At 45.5% G+C, this 21,412-nt stretch overlaps 1 protein-coding gene across 1 annotated transcript in view; it reads left to right on the plus strand.

Moving 5' to 3' along the window:
• Positions 1 to 21,412, plus strand: part of ACTR2 (actin related protein 2) — a 64,865-nt gene that overhangs the window by 37,262 nt on the left and 6,191 nt on the right. Inside the window, exons 4-7 of the mRNA XM_060230718.1 lie at positions 3,869 to 3,941; positions 13,126 to 13,262; positions 17,468 to 17,617; positions 19,359 to 19,504. Coding sequence (XP_060086701.1) covers positions 3,869 to 3,941; positions 13,126 to 13,262; positions 17,468 to 17,617; positions 19,359 to 19,504 — 506 coding nt within the window. The remainder of the gene's footprint in view (positions 1 to 3,868; positions 3,942 to 13,125; positions 13,263 to 17,467; positions 17,618 to 19,358; positions 19,505 to 21,412) is intronic.

Below are 21,412 nucleotides of genomic sequence, written 5' to 3' on the forward strand. Positions count from 1 at the left end.
TGGTCTTTATGTTTTTTGCAATATGCTCCTCATATTCCCTTTTTGCCTGCCTGATCACAGTCTTGATAGGTCTGGGGATAAAAAAAATAATAAGGAAGAAAAATTGCCAAAGTCTTTTTTTGAATTGGTCAAACAAGAAAATATGGAGGATATATATGGAGGAAATTTAATCCTGAAGTTCAGGACTATACCTTTTTTTCAGCAAGACATAAAACTTTTAACAGAATTGACATGTTGTGGGGCACTAAAGACTTAGGCCTTATAACAAAAAAAAAAAAATAGAGATTTCACCTAAAATTGGGGCTGACCATAACCCAATAATGTGTATTACAAAATTGTCTAAGAAGTTGAGAAGATGGAGATTGAATAAAGATTTACTACAGAATAAAGAAATAGTGACATCTCTAGAAAAAAAACTAAAGCTTTCTTCTAAATAAACGATAAAGAGGATATAGAATTTCAGATGGTCTTGGATGCTTATAAAGCAGTAATGAGAGGAATATTGATTACATTGAATAACAAAGATAAGAGGGCAAAAGAAAAACAGATGTTGGACATTCAAAATGAAATAGAGAAAAAAGAAGGGGAACTGAGAAAAAGGCCAGGGAAAAAGAAAATTATAAGGGAGATTACAATATTACAAACGCAAATGAGACATTTGTTAAATAAAGAACTGGAATGAAATCTGAAAAGATTGCAGCAGAAATCTTTCGAGGGAGCAAACAAACCCAGAAAATATTTGGCCTGGCAACTGAAGAAAAAGAGAGAAAGTAAAATTATTAATAACATTGTGGTGGATGGAAGAGAGGTGGTAGATTAAGAAGGAATAAAAAGAAAATTCTTTAAGTATTATGCCATGTTATTTAAAGATGTTAAAATAAGGAAAGGAAAGATGGATGAGTACTTACAAAAGATAAAAATAGCACCCTTAGCAGAAAATATGCAAAAAGTTTTGAACGATCCAATTGAAAAAACAGAAATTGAAGGAGCAATTAATGCAATGGAAAAGCACCTGGGCCAGATGGATATACAGCTAAATTTTTTAAAACCCTCAAAGAGGAGTTAATCCTGAAACTTCAGAAATTGATGAATATGATAAGAACAAAAAGGAAAACACCAAATACGTGGAAGGATCTGTTATTTCGTTGATTCCAAAGGAAGATAGAGATGTTACGAACTTAAAAAATTATAACCAATTTCATTATTAAATAATGACTATAAAATATATACAAGAATCTTGGCAGAACGGTTTAAAGAATATTTGATAAATTTTATAAAGGAAGATCAAGCGGGGTTTCTTCCCAAAAGGCAAATAAGAGACAATATTAGAACTGTTGTAAATATTGTAGAATATTATGAAAGATATCCTGAAAAGGAAGTAGCATTATTCTTTGCGGACGCAGAGAAAGCGTTTGACAGTTTAAATTGGGATTTTATGTTTGCAGTAATGGAGAAAATGGAGCTGGGAGAAAGCTTTATAAGAATGATAAAAGCAATATATACTGAACGACGTGCAAGGCTATGTATAAATGCTGATCTTACAGAAGACATGATAATTAGTAAAGGTACAAGACAAGGTTGTCCACTTTCCCCACTGTTGTTTATAATGACACTTGAAATATTACTGATGCAAATTCAAGAGGATAAAGAAATAGAAGTATTAAAAGTAAAAGGATTTACTTACAAATACAGAGCATTTGCAGATGATATAATATTTATAAATGAAAACCCCATACAAGTCACACCTTTGTTGTTAGCCAAAATACAAGAATATGGGGAGTTGACGGGACTTTGTATTAATAAAGAAAAATCAAAACTTCTATGTAAAAATATGCAAATAAATAAGCAACATGAATTGCAGAGACTAACTGGCTGTGAAGTTACCTCCAAGGTAAAATATTTGGGTGTGGAGATAACAATGAAGAATATTGATTTGTTCAAAAATACGTAATTATGAGAAGCTATGGCGTAAAATGGATGAAGATATGTTAAAGTGGAATAAACTTAATTTGTCACTGTTGGGTAGAATAGCCGCAATTAAAATGAATATTCTACCAAGAATAATGTATTTGTTTCAAACTATTCCAATTGTGAAAAACAGTAAACAATTTAATAGATGGCAAAGAAAAATTTCAGAGTTTGTGTGGGCAGGGAAGAAACCAAGAATTAAAATGAAAATTTTAACAGATGCAAAAGAGAGAGGCGGATTTCAATTACCAGACTTAAAATTATATTATGAAGCAATTTGCTTAGTATGGATAACAGAATGGATAATGTTGTTAAACAAAAAACTCTTAGCGTTGGAAGGTCATGGAAATAAATTTGGCTGGCACGCTTATATGTATTATGGAGAAAAAAAGATAAACGGCTTTTTCTCTCACCATTGCTAAATACATGGATGAAATATAAGAAATATGGAGATGAGAGAAAACCGTTATGGATAGTGCCAGCCGAAGTGATAAAAATAACAGCTGAAACTGGTGAAGAAAAGTGGTTGTCATATAATCAACTATTAAAAATACAAAGTGGCAAAATAGAATTGAAAACTGCTGAAGAGCTGAATAATAAATATGATTGGTTTCAAATGCAGCAAATAAAGAGCTTGGTGGAGAATGACATTAAAACTGAAGGAATAAGAAAAGAGCAAACAGAAATGGAAAAAGTTCTGCTTGGAGACAACAAAATATTAATTTCAAAATTATATAAATTACTTTTAAAATGGTCTACGGAAGATGAAGTAGTGAAATCTCAAATGATTAAGTGGGCAATTAATGTAAATAAAGAAATACAGATGGAAACTTGGGAATATTTGTGGAAGAACTCTATGACGCTTTCGACATGTCATAATATTAAAGAGAACTGTTTTAAAATGATGTATAGATGGTATATGACTCCTAAGAAATTTGCAAAGATGAATAATAAGATGCCAAACAGATGTTGGAAATGTAAAAAACATGAAGGTTCTTTCTACCATATGTGGTGGACTTGTGAAAGAGCAAAAAGTATTGGCAGATGATTCAACAAGAAATGTCTAGGATCTTGGGATATGAATTTAAGAAAGTTGCAGAGACTTTTCTGTTGGGATTACAAATGGAAAAATTTCCAAAAGAAGATAGAACTATAATTTGGTACTTGCTTTCAGCTGCTAGGACATTATATGCGCAGTTGTGGAAGCAAGAAAAAATACCAGAGAAATGGAATTGGATTGTAAAAGTTATGACATGGAGTGAAATGGACAAATTAACAAAAACTTTAAGAGACTATGATTTGGAAGTTTTTAAGATGGAGTAGAAAAAGTTCAGAAGATATGTAGAAAAAGAGTGGAAAATAAAAGGACATTGGACAATTTTTGATAATGATTATGTCTTAGAAAAAAGAATATTAATTTTTGTTTTGATTAGTTAAGGGTACCTTTAAACATTAGTACTTTAAGTAAATAACACCGGCAGGGGTCAAGTAACGGGGGGAGGGGTGGGTAGAAAGTAATATATGGGATAGGTAAAAGAAGTTATTAATGATGCAAGAAATATAATTTGTTACCATATGTTACTAAATAAAATTGTTTTAACTGAGAAAATAGAGGCTTTGCTCTGTAGCCCCTGTGCTATTGAACAAGCCTGGCAAGTCAAGCTGGGATGCAGAAGGAAGCAAGAGGGAGAAGGAAGCAGAGGACAGCTTAATTGCTTGGGGGTTTGGCCCTCCGGATCCGCGCTCTGAACGGGTTTGGTCCAGCCACACACTGTTCGCATAATCTACACAGCGAGGGTGTTGGGATAAAACAGGGGGAAGAGAACCATGTATGTTGACCTAACTTTTTTGGGGGAAAGATGGGATTAAATAAACAGATCTATTTCCTTTTATTTTCCAGGTAATGTTTGAAACCTACCAATTTTCTGGGGTCTATGTAGCCATTCAAGCGGTGCTCACTCTTTATGCTCAAGGTAAGTAAAACCCAGCTCTTGATTGCATGCGCTTTAAAGAGACGCATTGCGGATGCTCATTTGGCCAGTGTTTCCTCTTTCCCTGGTGGAAATCGCTGGCAATTGGTATCTCTCTTCGTTGCTTTTGTTTTGCAGTTCTTTAATAAATAGGCGGTGGATTTCAAAATAAAAGAAAAAAAATAAATAGGTGATAAATCACTGGTAAGACTGGCAGCCTCTAAAGTTCAGTCTGTTTCCTAGTAAGTGTGTGTGTTTGTGTGTGTGTGTTCATAACTGGTACAGAAATTTTTGTCCAATGTATTAATCCAAAAGTTCCACAGAAGCAAAGAGAATAGCAAAACTACCAGACTGTGGAATAATAACAAATAATGCTCACATTAATGAAGGATTTTTTAACACTGCAAAAATATTATTTACAGTTTTTCTAAATGCAGCGTGAGTCGTTTAAAGTGCCAAATGCGTGAGTCGTTTAAAGTGCCAAATGCGTGAGTCGTTTAAAGTGCCAAATGCGTGAGTCGTTTAAAGTGCCAAATGCGTGAGTCGTTTAAAGTGCCAAATGCGTGAGTCCTTTAAAGTGCCAAATGCGTGAGTCCTTTAAAGTGCCAAATGCGTGAGTCCTTTAAAGTGCCAAATGCGTGAGTCCTTTAAAGTGCCAAATGCGTGAGTAATTTAAAGTGCCAAATGCGTGAGTAATTTAAAGTGCCAAATGCATAATTAATTGAAAATTAATTGAAAATAATTAATTGAAAGTGCCAAATGCATGAGTAATTTAAAGTGCTGGAAAAGTATGGTCCGTTGAATGGTGGTGTATGTGGAATGTCTCTTTGATAAAGTGATCTTTAAGGAACTGTTTCATAAGCTGGCATTCCCGTCAGAGGCTTACCATGACCCACACAGAAAATGTTGGAATATGTCGTTGAATAGTGATTAAGAAATAATTGGAAGGTTCCTATTATAATGGATATTCATCTCAAAGAGCAACTTTAAATTGGAACTCTACACACCACTAACAGCATCTTGTGACGAGGCCGGCACTGGCACTTTAAGTCAATCCTCAGGAGCGGCGAGACAGCGCTTTGACGCTAAGAGCTACAGGAGGTCTTTTTGGGACGGACTTTGAATATATTTTGACTACAGGATGAGAACGTGAATGTATTCTATGCTGCAACAATTCATGTGGCACTTTAAATTACTCATGCGTTTAGAGAAGCGATAAATAATATTTTTGCAGTGTTAAAAATCCTTTATTAGTGTGAGCGTTTTCGTTATTATTCCACGGTTTGGTAGTTTTGCTGTTTTTCAGTATATTAACCCTGCAACTGTATTTTATAACAGATTTGCAGCAGGAACGGAGGGAGGGAAGAGAGCCAGGTGGAGAGAGACTGTGTCTTTGCCTCCAGTGGGGCTTTGGGAAGTGACAGAAACGGGGAAACTACTAGAAGAAGAGTTAGATAGGTAGGTTTTGTCAAGTGAAGAAAAAGTTCTCAGACATCTGTGGTTTTTAGGCTCATAGGGGCCTCTAAAGAGGCAGGAACAGAGCAGGTATGCTGTGTTACCTCAGGGAAAAATGTGGGTTAGGGACTTCTGAGGAGGTTCAGGGAAATAACCCAAGAAAAAAAGTGACACTGTTTCAAGATGCTGAGTTTCTTGGGTCGAAGAAGTTCCGAGAAAGATCCTTCTCTAATTGAAATGACAGGCTCTTTGTGAGGTGTGGGGAGAGGGGGAGGTGCTTTCACAAAGGCAAAATGATGCAGCTTCAATCTGCTTCGGTGACCGTTTGCAAGGGGATTCTGCCATTTCGCACAGTAAAATCCAGTTGCAAAGCGGGTTGAAAGTGCATTATTTAGTGTGCGTGAAAGCACTCCCCCCTCCCCCTTTAGGCCAATTCCGCACTAGATCTTTAATTCTGGTTCATCCCTGTCCCCAAACTGGTTTTCTACACTAGAATCACAAACTCCTAGAGCTGGTTTTGATCAGGGCTTCTTTTTGTAGCAGGAACTCCTTTGCCTATTAGGCCACACACCCCTAATGTAGCCAATCTTCCGGGGACTTACAGGGCTCTCCTTACAGGGCCTACTGGAAGCTCCAGGAGGACTGGCTGCATCAGGGGTGTGTGGTCTAATATGCAAAGGAGCTCCTGCTAGAATTCCACCCCGGCTTACAGGGCTCTTCTTACAGGGCCTACTGTAAGCTCCAGGAGGATTGGCTGCATCAGGGGGGCGTGGCCTAATATGCAAAGGAGCTTCTGCTAGAATTCCATCCCTGGGCCACACACCCCTGATGTAACCAATCCTCCAAGAGCTTACAGGGCTCTTAGTACAGGGCCTACTCTAAGCTCCAGGAGGATTGGCTGCATCAGGGGTGTGTGGGCTAATATGCAAAGGAGCTCCTGCTAAAATTCCACCCCTGTAGCCAATCCTCCAGGAGCTTATAGGGCTCTTCGTACAGGGTCTAATGGAAGCTCCAGGAGGGCTGGCTGCGACAGGGGGGGTGCTGCCTAATGTGCAAAGGAGTTCCTGCTACAAAAAACCCCCCTGGTTTCTATGATTCCATGATTCAAGTGTAGAATGTCAGTTTCGGGACGGGGATGAACCAGGATTAAAGGCCTAGTGCAGAACTGGCCTCATTTTTTCACGCTGTGAAAAGACAGTGTTGGTGTGGCTCACTCCAGGAAAAGGGGGAGAAGCCAAAGAAATTACCTGAAGTTCCTATTCCACCTCCCCAAGTCTTCTCTGCAATAGCAGCCAGTAGCCCGGACACCGGTGATGTGTTAACATTGCCCTGCTGACAGCTAGCAGCTCGTGCCGTGATTAAAGCGGTTTGGTCACTGCTGTGGGAAGGTGTGATGTTGTGCGGGTGGGGCCAGCGCCGTTCAACCGTATTCGATTGCGAACTCGGGTCAGGTAGCAGTCTGAGAAACCCGGCTTAGTTCAGGTGCGTCGGAGCCCGGAAGCTAAGCCAGGGTCCGGCATGGTTAGTACGTGGATAGGAGACCACCCAGGAAGTTCAGGGTTGCTACGCAGAGGCAGGCGATGGCAAAGCACTTCTGGCCTGACCTGGACAGCCCAGGCTAGCCCGATCTCATCAGAACTCTGAAGCTAAGCCAGGGTCCAGCATGGTTGGTACTTGGATGGGAGACCACCCAAGAGGTTCAGGGTTGCCATGCAGAGGCAGGCAATGGCAAAGTACTTCTGGCCTGACCTGACTGGCCCGGGCTAGCCCGATCTCATCAGAACTCTGAAGCTCAGAAGGGTGGAGCCTGGTTAGTACTGGAACGGGAGACCACCCAGGAAGTCCAAGGTTGTTACGCAGAGGCAGGCACAATGGCAAACCGCCTCTGGCCTGTAACACCCCGTGGATGGGGTTGCCACAAGCTGGTGTCAACTTGATGGTGCGTTACCTATCTTGGATCAGGTTCCTTATTTTATCTTTCTTCCACTTTTGGGGGGCTCAAGCGGCTTCCTGCGACTCAGTCTCTCTCGGAAGCACATTTCTTTGCCTTTCGATTCGGAAGGGCTCTGCAGCTCGTTCAGTCAGCTGCCTTGTTTCTGGAGAAGAGAAGGTCGTCTTCCCCTTCGTAGCTGAGCCAGAGCCGAACCTGTCCCTTATACTGTTGGGCCCGTGATGTCATTATGTGTGCAATGAAGGCTCTAGAACAGGGGTGGCCAAATTTGCTTTAACGTAAGAGCCACATAGAATAAGTGGCCCCTGCTGGAGAGCCACAAGGCACGAATATCAGACGTTTGAGGGAAGGAAGGAAGATAGACAGATAGACAGGCAGGCAGGCAGAGATGATTGATAGACAGGCAGGCAGACAGACATTATGGATGGATGGACAGACGGACAGACAGATGATAGGCAGACAGAGATGATAGATGGATGGATAGACAGACAGATGATAGATAGACAGACAGAGATGATAGATAGGCAGACAGAGATGATAGATGGATGGATAGACAGGCAGACAGACAGATAGACAGACAGACAGACGGGCAGAGATGATACACAGGCAAAGATGATAGGCAGACAGACAGAGATGATATATGGATGGATGGATAGCTAGATAGGCAGACAGACAGACAGAGATGATGGATGGATGGATGGATGGATGGATGGATGGATGGATGGATGGATGGATGGATGGATGGATGGATGACATGACGATGATGATGGTAGCGGTGGTGGTGGTGGTGATGATGAAGATGATAATGAAAGAGATGATGGATGCATAGATAATGGATGCATAGATGACGATGATGATAAAGAAGAAGACAGAGATGATGATGATGATGATGATGATGATGATGATCATGAAGATGGATGGATGGATAGATAGATAGATGGATAGATGGATGATGGATGGATGGATGATAGATGGATGGATGGATGGATGGATAGATGGAGAGAGAAAGATGATGATGGAGAGAGAGAGAGAGATGGAAATAAAGCAACTTTAAATGCATTCTCCCAGCTGCTGGCTGGGCTTAGAAAAGTGATTTAAAAAGACAAGTGTCTTCTCCAGGCTGGCCAGCAGGGGCTTCAAGAGCCAATCCTAAGCAGGTCTGTTCAGAAGTACGTCCCATTTTATTCAGTGGGGTTTACTCCCGGGCAAGTGGTTTTAGGATTGCACTGTAAGGAATGGTCTCTGAGAATGGCAGCCTACTTCTCATCTGTCCCCCACCCCCTGCCCAAGACATGATTGTTGGAAACCGCATATGTCGCTTCTGGATCTCAGTGTGGGTTTGCTTTTTTAAAATGGGACCTGCAAATCTCCAGTGTGGTGGAGTGGCTGGAGTGTCAGGCTAGGACAGGGGAGGCCAAACTGTGGCTCGGGAGCCACATGCAGCTCTTTCACACATATTGTGTGGCTCCCAAGGTCAAGGAGGAACGTCATGCAGGTAAGTGTGCTTAGCCATGAGCTGATAGGTAGGTGACTGTTTCTGCCCTGTGTGGAGTGAGGAAGGAGGAGGAAATAGGCAGGCTTGAAAACTCTTCTCTTCCATCACAGAGGTTGGACAGAGACATAGAGAGGGGAAAGAGCGCGCAAGAGCTGAGGGAGCTACTGGAAGGATGGGCGGAATTAAAGAGTGTGGCACAGGGTTCCCCCTTAGTTTCATAGCTCTTGTAGGAGCTGTATTCAATAACCTTGGTATCAAAGCAAAGAGATGCATAATGATGGAAACAGTGGTCAGTGATTTATGTGATACATGTGGGTTTCCTTCTCCCACTGAGCCCAAAAAATAATTCCCTAATCTTTCCCTATGTTGGTTTTATGGGGACTGTTATTCCCAGCTTTTTTTTAACGTCTCCTTTTAGCATGGTCGTATTGTAAAGTGTATTTTATCGTTCTGTGCAAATAAAGTACCAAGAGTTTTAATAATAAGACATATGTAATATTTGTTCATGTCTCCCGGCTCTCAAACCTCTGACGTTTATTCTAAGTGGCTTTCACATTAAACAAGTTTAGCCACCCCTGGGCTAGGATCTGGGAGACCCAAGTTTGAATCCCCGCTCAGCCCTGGAAGCTTGTTGGGTGACCTTCGGCAAGTCACACTCAGCTTCACCTACATTGCAGCGTTGTAGTGAGGGTAGAACCAGAGAACAACATATGCTGCTTTGGAGTTCCCATGGGGGAGAAAGGCGGGGTACAAATGAAGTAAACGAGTGGCAGGGAACGAGGAAAACAGAAGAGGGGAGGAAATGTTTCTTACTTGTGCTTCCCTGCCTGTATACTTTTTTTTAAAACAATTTTATTTACATATAACAATTGAAATAGTTCTCATACAAATCATAATAATCGATGTTATAGCATGAACATTAATAAACACAAACAACATAGAACGTAAATACAACACATAACTACAAAACAGATCCCCATTCACACAAGGAGTGAAAGGGGTCAATCAGAATAAGTTTCTATTACTCCATAACCATCCTTTACTTTTGACCCAAATATAGATGGGGTCCCATTCCTCTTTGCATTTTAGAAAGTTACCATCATTCAATCTTGTGGACAGTAAATCTGACTCGGCAGCTTCTAACAATTTGGATACAAACTCCTCTCTATTGGGTATCTTAGCAGTCTTCCAGTATTTAGCATATAATATTCTAGCTACCGTAACTATATGCAACAATAGCTTTATCCTTGTTTTGGGGATATTTTCTCTGCAAATGTTTAGAAGGTATAGTTCAGGTGAGTGACGAATTTTTACTTTTAGGGTTTTTTGTGACCATATATTAATTTGAGCCCAGAATTTTTTTGCGTACTCGCACTGCCACCATATATGAAATAAGGATCCCTTTATTTCCCCACACTTCCAACACTGGTTCGAATATTTAGGGTATATCTTGGCCAGTCTATCTGGGGTGAGATACCAGCGGTACACCATTTTATAGAGATTTTCCTTAAGATCAGCAGATCTTGTTAATTTTAAGTTCTGCTTCCATAGTTTTTCCCACTCTGCCAAATCCATATTGAAACCAAAGTCTTTTAACCATCTAATCCAACTCTCTTTCACATTCTCTCCTTGCATCTTGATTTGGAGTAACCATTCGTAAGTCCTTTAAGGTGCGGGTTTAGGAGAAGGTTGGCATAATTACATGTGGTATCGTAACCCTGCTAACTCTAGCCTTTTTTAAAGACATGAAATAAGAAAATCTTTATTTAGAGTTTGGCTGGAAATTAAGGTGTATTACTCTCACACACCGCTATGGTTGTCCCCAATAGAAGCCCTGACACATCCAAATCTGTACGATTGGGAAAATCAACATAGCTGTGAAAGCTTATTGGACAACCAAAATGTTCTGAACTTAGAAGATCTCACAAAATTGGATTGGTGGGTACAATGTCAGCTAAAATCAAGATTTCAAATGGACAAAGAAAAAGGTTTTTCCAAAAAACCAAATGATTTTGACTTATTAATGCAAACTAAGCAGAAACTTGCTTCCCTGCCTATATACTTAAGAGAACGTGAGGGAAGCCATGTTGGATCAGACCCATGGCCCATCCAGTCCAACATTCTGTGTCACATAAGAACATAAGAGAAGCCATGTTGGATCAGGTCAATGGCCCATCCAGTCCAACACTCTGTGTCACATAAGAACATAAGAGAAGCCATGTTGGATCAGGCCAATGGCCCAACCAGTCCAACACTCTGTGTCACATAAGAATATAAGAGAAGCCATGTTGGATCAGGCCAATGGCCCAACCAGTCCAACACTGTGTCACATAAGAACATAAGAGAAGCCATGTTGGATCAGGTCAATGGCCCATCCAGTCCAACACTCTGTGTCGCATAAGAACATAAGAGAAGCCATGTTGGATCAGGCCAATGGCCCAACCAGTCCAACACTCTGTGTCACATAAGAATATAAGAGAAGCCATGTTGGATCAGGCCAATGGCCCAACCAGTCCAACACTGTGTCACATAAGAACATAAGAGAAGCCATGTTGGATCAGGCCAATGGCCCATCCAGTCCAACACTCTGTGTCACATAAGAATATAAGAGAAGCCATGTTGGATCAAGCTGTCAAGCATTAGATCTCAAAATAAGCAGTCCTTGATTTTGAAACAAAGTATTGGTTTATTGATAATCCATTGTGCTCGGATAGGCACCAGATTGGAAGTGATACAAGGTAACTCAAGAATACTAGCTTTAAGGGGCACATCAAAGATACCTTAGGAATTTCTACTCACGCGTGTGAAATTCACACGCTTGCTACTTTATCTATTACTGCGGTTTAGCTACATCCTGGGTTCAGACCTGAGCCTGAGAAAGTGTTCCCGGAAGCCTTATCATCAAAGAGGACATTCCTACATTTGCTACTAGTGAGAACTAAGGAAGAGGTTACATGGCTTTGATGTGCAACACGTTAGAATAATAGTCAGCAATACAGACATTCCAGTAAAGAAACAAGATGTTTGACACAAGCCAATGGCCCATCCAGTCCAACACTCTGTGTCACATAAGAACATAAGAGAAGCCATGTTGGATCAGGCCCATGACCCATCCAGTCCAACACTCTGTGTCACATAAGAACATAAGAGAAGCCATGTTGGATCAGGCCCATGACTCATCCCTTCCAACACTCTGTGTCACATAAGAACATAAGAGAAGCCATGTTGGATCAGGCCCATGACCCATCCAGTCCAACACGCTGTGTCACATAAGAGAAGCCATGTTGGATCAGGTCAATGGCCCATCCAGTCCAACACTCTGTGTCACATAAGAACATAAGAGAAGCCATGTTGGATCAGGCCCTTGACCCATCCAGGCCAACACTCTGTGTCACATAAGAACATAAGAGAAGCCATGTTGGATCAGGCCCATGACCCATCCAGTCCAACACTCTGTGTCACATAAGAACATAAGAGAAGCCATGTTGGATCAGGCCCATGACCCATCCAGTCCAACACTCTGTGTCACATAAGAACATAAGAGAAGCCATGTTGGATCAGGCCCATGACCCATCCAGTCCAACACGCTGTGTCACATAAGAGAAGCCATGTTGGATCAGGCCCATGACCCATCCAGGCCAATACTCTGTGTCACACAAGAACATAACATAAGAGAAGCCATGTTGGATCAGGGCAATGGCCCATCCAGTCCAACACTCTGTGTCACACAGTGGCCAAAAAACCCAGGTGCCATCAGGAGGTCCATCAGTGGGGCCAGGACACTAGAAGCCCTCCCACTGTTGCCCCTCCCCCCAAGCACCAGGAATACAGAGCATCACTGCCCCAGACAGAGAGTTCCATCTAGACCATCAATACTTCAGGAGTGACACACCCCCCCTTGCAGATCTACTTCCTGTTCCCGCAGGTATTTGGCACGTTTCCATGCATAACCTCACTTCACTGAAAGGTGAACTGACTAACATTCTCAGAATAGTAACAGATAAATCATCAGGCTGGAGAGAAACACAGCACAAAAACACGGACTGCGCGAAAGCCTGAGGTTTCCTTTGCATCGATCCTTCCTGTCCAGTAAAGGAGACTCGAACGTCAGTTTATTTTTGGTCGCTCTTGCCGAAACCTACCCCCGTCTCAGCAAGGCAGGAAGTCAAGCAAGGTTGAGGTCCTGAAACCCGATCGCCCCCTTCCGATACGATCCCAAGTCATTCCGATTGCGACGTTTTTTCTCATCGGGTGATTTCCCCCCCTCTCCTTCTCTTCCTGTCCAGGGTTACTGACAGGTGTCGTCGTGGATTCCGGAGACGGCGTCACCCACATCTGCCCCGTCTACGAAGGCTTCTCCCTCCCTCATCTCACCAGACGGCTAGACATCGCTGGCAGAGATATTACCAGATACCTCATCAAGGTAATTAAATCCCAAGTAGAAGGCCCCAGTGTCCAAGTCGCCTTCGGAGTGATGAGAACAAAACAGAAACCTCATCGAGGAAAGTATTTTTCTGCGGAAGATTCAAATCCATTCCGGTGGGATCTGCGGAACCAGGTTGTATTCCCCATGAAGCCAGCTGGCGACCTTGGGCCGGTCACCATCCTCTAAGAACTCTATCAGCCTCACCTTCCTCGCCAGGTGCCTGTTGTGGGTAAAGGAAGGGAAGGGAGATTGTAAGCCGTTCTGAGACTCCTTTAGGTAGTGAAGGGGAGGGTATAAGAAGAAGACAACTGCAGATTTATACCCTGCCCTTCTCTCTGAATCAGAGACTCAGAGCAGCTCACAGTCTCCTTTATCGTCCTCCCCCCACAACAGAAACCCTGTGAGGTGGGTGGGGCTGAGAGAGCTCTCCCAGAAGCTGCCCTTTCAAGGACAGCCTAAGAGAGCTCTGGCTGACCCAAGGCCATTCCAGCAGCTGCAAGTGGAGGAGTGGGGAATCAAACCCGGTTCTCCCAGATAAGAGTCCGCCCACTTCACCACTACACCGAACTGGCTCTCCTCCTTCTTTGAAAGCCATATCTATGTATTGGCACTGTGTATCAGTGTGAGCTTGTCTTTTCAGGACTGAAATCTGGGAATCTTACAAGCAGCGTTCCCTCTAAGCTGAGCTAGCATGAGCCCGCTCACAGATTTTTAGCCTCCAGCTCACACCTTTTTGAGGGTGACCCCCTCCCCCAAGAGCAAAATGATTTAATGCAAGTAGCTCACAAAGTAGAATTTTTGCTCACGAGACTCTGCAGCTTAGAGGCTAAAAACCCTGACGGAACACTGCTCCGGAGGAACGCTGCTCCGGACGAAAACCCAGGGTTTCTACATGGAGGCAGGCAATGGAAAACTACCCCTTGCCTGCTCTGGATGGCCCGAGCTAGCCTGATATAATCAGAACTTGGAAGCTAAGCAGGGCGGGCCCTGGTTAGGACTTGGATGGGAGACCCCCAACGGAGCCCAGGGTTGCTATGCAGAGGCAGGCGATGGGAAACCACCTCTGAACGTCTCTTGCCTTAACCTGAATGGCCTGGGCTAGGCTGACCTCATCAGATCATGGAAGCTAAGCAGGGATGGCCCTAGCTGGTATCAAGATGGGAGACCACGAAGGAAGTCCAGGGTTGCTACGCAGAGGCAGGCAATGGCAAACCACCCCTGCTGTGACCTGGATGGCCCAGGCTAGCCTGATCTCACCAGACCTTGGAAGCTAAGCAGGGCTGACGCTGGTTAGGACTTGGATGGGTGACAACCAAGGAAGCCCAGGGCTGCTATGGAGAGGCAGGCAATGGCAAACCCATCTCTGCTTCTCTCAGCACAAGGAAGTTGTGACTCAGCAGTACTTAAGAAGAAGAAGATGATATTGGATTTATATCCCGCCCTCCACTCCGAAGAGTCTCAGAGCGGCTCACAATCGCCTTTCCCTTCCTCCCCCACAACAGACACCCTGTGAGGTAGATGAAGATATAGGATTTATATCCCGCCCTCCACTCCGAAGAGTCTCAGAGCGGCTCACAATCTCCTTTACCTTCCTCCCCCACAACAGACACCCTGTGAGGTAGATGAAGATATAGGATTTATATCCCGCCCTCCACTCCGAAGAGTCTCAGAGCGGCTCACAATCTCCTTTACCTTCCTCCCCCACAACAGACACCCTGTGAGGTAGATGAAGATATAGGATTTATATCCCGCCCTCCACTCCGGAGAGTCTCAGAGCGGCTCACAATCTCCTTTCCCTTCCTCCCCCACAACAGACACCCTGTGAGGTAGATGAAGATATAGGATTTATATCCTGCCCTCCACTCCGGAGAGTCTCAGAGCGGCTCACAATCTCCTTTACCTTCCTCCCCCACAACAGACACACTGTGAGGTAGATGAAGATATTGGATTTATATCCCGCCCTCCACTCCGGAGAGTCTCAGAGCGGCTCACAATCTCCTTTCCCTTCCTCCCCCACAACAGACACCCTGTGAGGTAGATGAAGATATAGGATTTATATCCCGCCCTCCACTCCGAAGAGTCTCAGAGTGGCTCACAATCTCCTTTCCCTTCCTCCCCCACAACAGACACCCTGTGAGGTAGATGAAGATATAGGATTTATATCCCGCCCTCCACTCCGGAGAGTCTCAGAGCGGCTCACAATCTCCTTTCCCTTCCTCCCCCACAACAGACACCCTGTGAGGTAGATGAAGATATAGGATTTATATCCCGCCCTCCACTCCGGAGAGTCTCAGAGCGGCTCACAATCTCCTTTCCCTTCCTCCCCCACAACAGACACCCTGTGAGGTAGATGAAGATATTGGATTTATATCCCGCCCTCCACTCCGGAGAGTCTCAGAGCGGCTCACAATCTCCTTTACCTTCCTCCCCCACAACAGACACACTGTGAGGTAGATGAAGATATTGGATTTATATCCCGCCCTCCACTCCGGAGAGTCTCAGAGCGGCTCACAATCGCCTTTACCTTCCTCCCCCACAACAGACACCCTGTGAGGTAGATGAAGATATAGGATTTATATCCCACCCTCCACTCCGGAGAGTCTTAGAGCGGCTCACAATCTCCTTTCCCTTCCTCCCCCACAACAGACACCCTGTGAGGTAGATGAAGATATTGGATTTATATCCCGCCCTCCACTCCGAAGAGTCTCAGAGCAGCTCACAATCTCCTTTCCCTTCCTCCCCCACAACAGACACCCTGTGAGGTAGATGAAGATATTGGATTTATATCCCGCCCTCCACTCCGGAGAGTCTCAGAGCGGCTCACAATCTCCTTTACCTTCCTCCCCCACAACAGACACCCTGTGAGGTTGGTGGGGCTGAGAGGGCTCTCACAGTGGCTCCCCTTTCAAGGACAACCTCTGCCAGGGCTATGGCTGACCCAAGGCCATTCCAGCAGGTGCAAGTGGAGGAGTGGGGAATCGAACCCGGTTCTCCCAGATAAGAGTCCACACACTTAACCACTACACCAAACCACCTCTGAACATCTCTTGCCTTAACCTGGATGGCCCGGGCTAGCCTGACCTCATCAGATCTTGGAAGCTAAGCAGGGTCGGCCCTAGCTAGTATCAAGATGGGAGAACATCGAGGAAGCCCAGGGTTTCTACGCAGAGGCAGGCAATGGGAAACCATTCCCAGCCTGCCCTAGATGGCCCAGGCCAGCCCAAGCAAGAGTTGATTTGGATTTTTCCTTGTGCTCGTGCCCCTTCCCTCCCCGAGGGGGTGGGAAACGGAACCGTTGGCAAATTGAAAACCTGGGGCTCTTGTGGAAGACAGCCTCGGAGCACGTTTTAGTCGCCTTTGTTTCAAAAACGGAAACCAGCACCTTCCCACTGAACGGCTTGTGCATTCTGCACTTAGGTATCCAGAGCAAAATGAAGTGCCAAAATGAAGCTCGGCCCTTGGAAAATGTTACACTCAAACGCAGGCATCGAACGCATTTGTTATGAGGGCCGGATCTGACATAAATGAGACCTTGTCGGGCCGGGCCTTGCGTGTCCCTATTTAAGATTAGATAGCAGAGATAGAAACTTTATAAAGGATACAGACAAAGATAACCAACTATATATATTTTTTAACAAAACTCAAAAACATGCTTAAAACGTTAGTACTCGTTGGTCTTAAAGGTGCTTTTTTGTATTTCTCCCATGGGATCCAGGGAACTGAGCAAAGGAAGTTCTAGCTCTTTTCTTTCTTCTCCAGGGGACCAGGAGGGGGAGGAGCCTCAGCCCAAAGAAGGAAGAGAGCCTTGACTCAATAGCATTGCTGTGTGCCTGGGAAAACGAGGGAGGAGCCTCAGCCAGTGGAGAAAATAGAGGTTTTGCTCTGTAGCTCTGCTGTGCGATTGAGCAAACCTCGCAAAGCAAGCTGTAATGCAGAAGGAAGCAAGATATAGAGGAAGGAAGCAGACGACAGCCAGTTACTTGGAGGCCTGATAGGAGCTCTCTGACTGTATGTTTGACACCCTGCATTACAACTTTCAGTTCCTGTCCCAAGACCAAATTCAGAACTTGAACAGAACAGTGTCCTTTCCACTGTAGTTTAGGTGAATTGACTTCAGCCCTTTTCCTCTTTAAGAGGCTGCACACGGGATCGTCGGGTGGTTCCCCGATCCGTCACTAACGGCCCTTTGCTTTAACCCCCAGCTGCTCTTGCTGCGCGGCTACGCCTTCAACCATTCCGCCGATTTCGAGACGGTGCGCATGATCAAAGAGAAGCTCTGCTACGTGGGCTACAACATCGAGCAAGAGCAGAAGCTGGCCTTGGAGACGACCGTGCTGGTGGAGTCCTACACGGTGAGGAGGCGTCCGGCAACTTGCCTGATGCAAAGTGGGAAGCAGACGGGTTCAAACCCAGCTGTTGGGATCTCTTTGCCCGCTGCGAAAGTTTCCCCCAATAGCATATTAATGACAGGATAGTCTGTCGTCGTGTCTATCATATCATTGTCTGTTCTCTCTTTAAATCACTTCTCCAAGCTAGCAGCTTTAAAGTTAGTTTCCTTCCTGCCTGCCTGCCTACCTCCTCTGATGTTCATATGTTCCTTCCTCCCTCCCTCCTCTGATGTTCATATGTTTCTTCCTCCCTCCCTCCCTCCCTCCCTCCCTCCCTCCCTCCCCTGATGTTCATGTGTTTCTTCCTTCCTCCCTCCCTCCCTCCTCTGATGTTCATATGTTTCTTCCTCCTTCCCTCCCTCCTCTGATCTTCATATGTTCCTTCCTTCCTCCCTCCTTCCTCTGATGTTCATGTTCCTTCCTTCCTCCCTCCCTCCCTCCTCTGATGTTCATGTTTCTTCCTCCCTCCCTCTGATGTTCATGTTCCTTCCTCCCTCCCTCCCTCCTCTGAAGTTCATGTTCCTTCCTTCCTTCCTTCCTTCCTTCCTTCCTTCCTTCCTTCCTTCCTTCCTTCCTTCCTTCCTTCCTTCCTTCCTTCCTTCCTTCCTTCCTTCCTTCCTTCCTTCCTTCCTTCCTTCCTTCCTTCCCTCCCTCCCTCCCTCCCTCCCTCCTCTGATGTTCATGTTCCTTCCTTCCTTCCTTCCTTCCTTCCTTCCTTCCTTCCTTCCTTCCTTCCTTCCTTCCTTCCTTCCTTCCTTCCTTCCTTCCCTCCCTCCCTCCCTCCCTCCCTCCCTCCCTCCTCTGATGTTCATGTTCCTTCCTTCCTTCCTTCCTTCCTTCCTTCCTTCCTTCCTTCCTTCCTTCCTTCCTTCCTTCCTTCCTTCCTTCCTTCCTTCCTTCCTTCCTTCCTTCCTTCCTTCCTTCCTTCCCTCCCTCCCTCCCTCCCTCCCTCCTCTGATGTTCATGTTCCTTCCTTCCTCCTCCCTCCCTCCTCTGATGTTCATGTTTCTTCCTCCCTCCCTCTGATGTTCATGTTCCTTCCTCCCTCCCTCCCTCCTCTGATGTTCATGTTCCTTCCTTCCTTCCTTCCTTCCTTCCTTCCTTCCTTCCTTCCTTCCTTCCTTCCTTCCTTCCTTCCTTCCTTCCTTCCTTCCTTCCTTCCTTCCTTCCCTCCCTCCCTCCCTCCCTCCCTCCCTCCTCTGATGTTCATGTTCGTTCCTTCCTTCCTTCTTCCTTCCTTCCTTCCTTCCTTCCTTCCTTCCTTCCTTCCTTCCTTCCTTCCTTCCTTCCTTCCTTCCTTCCTTCCTTCCTTCCTTCCTTCCTTCCTTCCTTCCTTCCTTCCTTCCTTCCCTCCCTCCCTCCTCTGATGTTCATGTTCCTTCCTTCCTTCCTTCCTTCCTTCCTTCCTTCCTTCCTTCCTTCCTTCCTTCCTTCCTTCCTTCCTTCCTTCCTTCCTTCCTCCTTCCTTCCTTCCTTCCTTCCTTCCTTCCTTCCTTCCTTCCTTCCTTCCTTCCTTCCTCCCTCCCTCCCTCCCTCCCTCCCTCCCTCCCTCCCTCCCTCCTCTGATGTTCATATGTTTCTTCCTCCCTCCTCTGATCTTCATATGTTGTGGCTGTCAGACATGTGGTGTTTATTCTGTGTGGCTCTGACATTAAGCAAGTTCATCTGAGATGTAATAACTTCTGGGTTGCCTCCCATGGTCCAGCTCCCCGACGGCAGGATCATCAAAGTGGGCGGCGAGCGGTTCGAGGCCCCGGAAGCTCTGTTCCAGCCTCACTTGATCAACGTGGAAGGGGTGGGCGTAGCCGAGCTGCTCTTCAACACCATCCAGGCGGCAGACATCGACACGAGGTGGGTCTCTGTTCCCTGCCTGTGGAAGGCAGCGGGGGGAAGGGATGGGAGGTGAGGCTCTAGAGCCAGGGATGAAAAATCCCATGCATGGTTGTCTTAGCAGTAGTCTGTGCGAAAAGGATCTCGGGGTCTTAGTGGACCATACGCTGAACATGAGTCAACAATGTGATGCGGTGGCTAAGAGGGCAAATGCAATTTTGGGCTGTATCAACAGAAGTCTAGTGTCCAGATCATGTGATGTGATGGTATCACTTTGCTCTGCTCTGGTAAGACCTCACCTGGAGTATTGTGTTCAGTTTTGGGCACCACATTTTAAGAAAGATATAGACAAGCTGGAACGGCTCCAAAGGAAGGTGGCAAAGATGGTGAGGGGTCTGGAGACCAAGTCCTATGAGGAAAGGTTGAAGGAGCTGGGCATGTTTAGCCTGGAGAGGAGGCAGCTGAGAGGTGATAGGATCACCATCTTCAAGTTCTTGAAGGGCTGTCCTATAGAGGATGGCGTGGAATTGTTTTCTGTGGCCCCAGAAGGTACAACCAGAACTAATGGGTTGAAATTAAATCAAAAGAGTTTCCGGCTCAACATTAGGAAGAACTTCCTGACCGTTAGAGCGGTTCCTCAGTGGAACAGGCTTCCTCCTTGGGAGGTGGTGGGCTCTCCTTCCTCGGAGGTTTTTAAACAGGCTAGATGGCCATCTGACAGTGATGAAGATCCTGTGAATTTAGGGGCAGGTATTTGTGAGTTTCCTGCATTGTGCAGGGGGTTAGACTAGATGACCCCCGATGTCCCTTCCAACTCTATGATTCTATGAATGAAATGTCCAGTGGCAACTTGAAAGGCCCCTGGTGTTTATTTCAGCGTGAGCTTTTGTGAGTCGCAGCCCACTTCGTCTGATAGATATAGAATAGGAAACCGTGCTGAGGAATTTTCACAGGACCTATCATAGTGGGAGAGCCCCGTGGCGCAGAGTGGTAAAGCTTCAGTCCTGCCTGCCAAGCGGATGTTCAGCCGTTGAGCCGTGCTTCCTCCTCAAAAGCAGATTAGACCGATTCATGGAGGAGTGAACTTGGGACCTTCTGCATGCCAAGCAGAGATCTGTCAGTGGCTATTAGCAGCAATGTGTAGATGAAACCCTCTGTCTGGGGCAGTGATGCTGTGTATTCTTGGTGCTCTGGGAAGCAACAGTGGGAAAGCTTCTGGAGTTCTGACCCTGCTGGTGGACCTCCTGATGGCACCTGGATTTTGGTCACTCTGTGACACAGAGTGTTGGACTGGATGGGCCATGGGCCATATTATGTTCTTATTTCTGGGGTAGTGATGCTCTTGGTGCTTGGAGGGGCCACAGTGGGAGAGCTTCTGGAGCTCTGGCCCCGCTGGTGGACCTCCTGATGGCACCTGGGTTTTGGCCACTGTGTGACAGAGTGTTGGACTGGGTGGGCCACGGGCCTGATCCAACAGGGCTTCTCTTATGCTCAGTTGCTCTACCACTGCGCCGCAGCCCTTCCCAAAGGTTAGGTGTGACTGTCGGAGCGGGAGTAGCAGAGTGAGGGAGATGACTTGCCCGACACAGGGCTTCAGGAAAGAAAATCAGGCAGACACGTGCAACTAGTGCCAAAAGGTGTATTAACATATATACACAACAAGTGCTCTCTTGTGCAGTCTATACAATATCACCTCCACGGACAAAGTGCTTCGCCTAACCACCATCTCACAGGGAGAGACCTGTGTGATGCACACACAGATCATATATAGTCCAAGCAGCCAATCCTGGCCGTGCTGACTCAGCAGATTGCATCACTTGGCTTCTGCCGGCTCAAGCCGGTCTGCTGATCAGGTCACTGTGACCTAGCCTGGCAGCTAGATCACCAGCTGTCATGCTGTAGCTGTCAGACTGGGTTTATGTAGATTCT

This window comes from Heteronotia binoei, chromosome 1 (genome assembly GCF_032191835.1).
Source record: "Heteronotia binoei isolate CCM8104 ecotype False Entrance Well chromosome 1, APGP_CSIRO_Hbin_v1, whole genome shotgun sequence".
Lineage (NCBI taxonomy): Eukaryota > Metazoa > Chordata > Lepidosauria > Squamata > Gekkonidae > Heteronotia > Heteronotia binoei.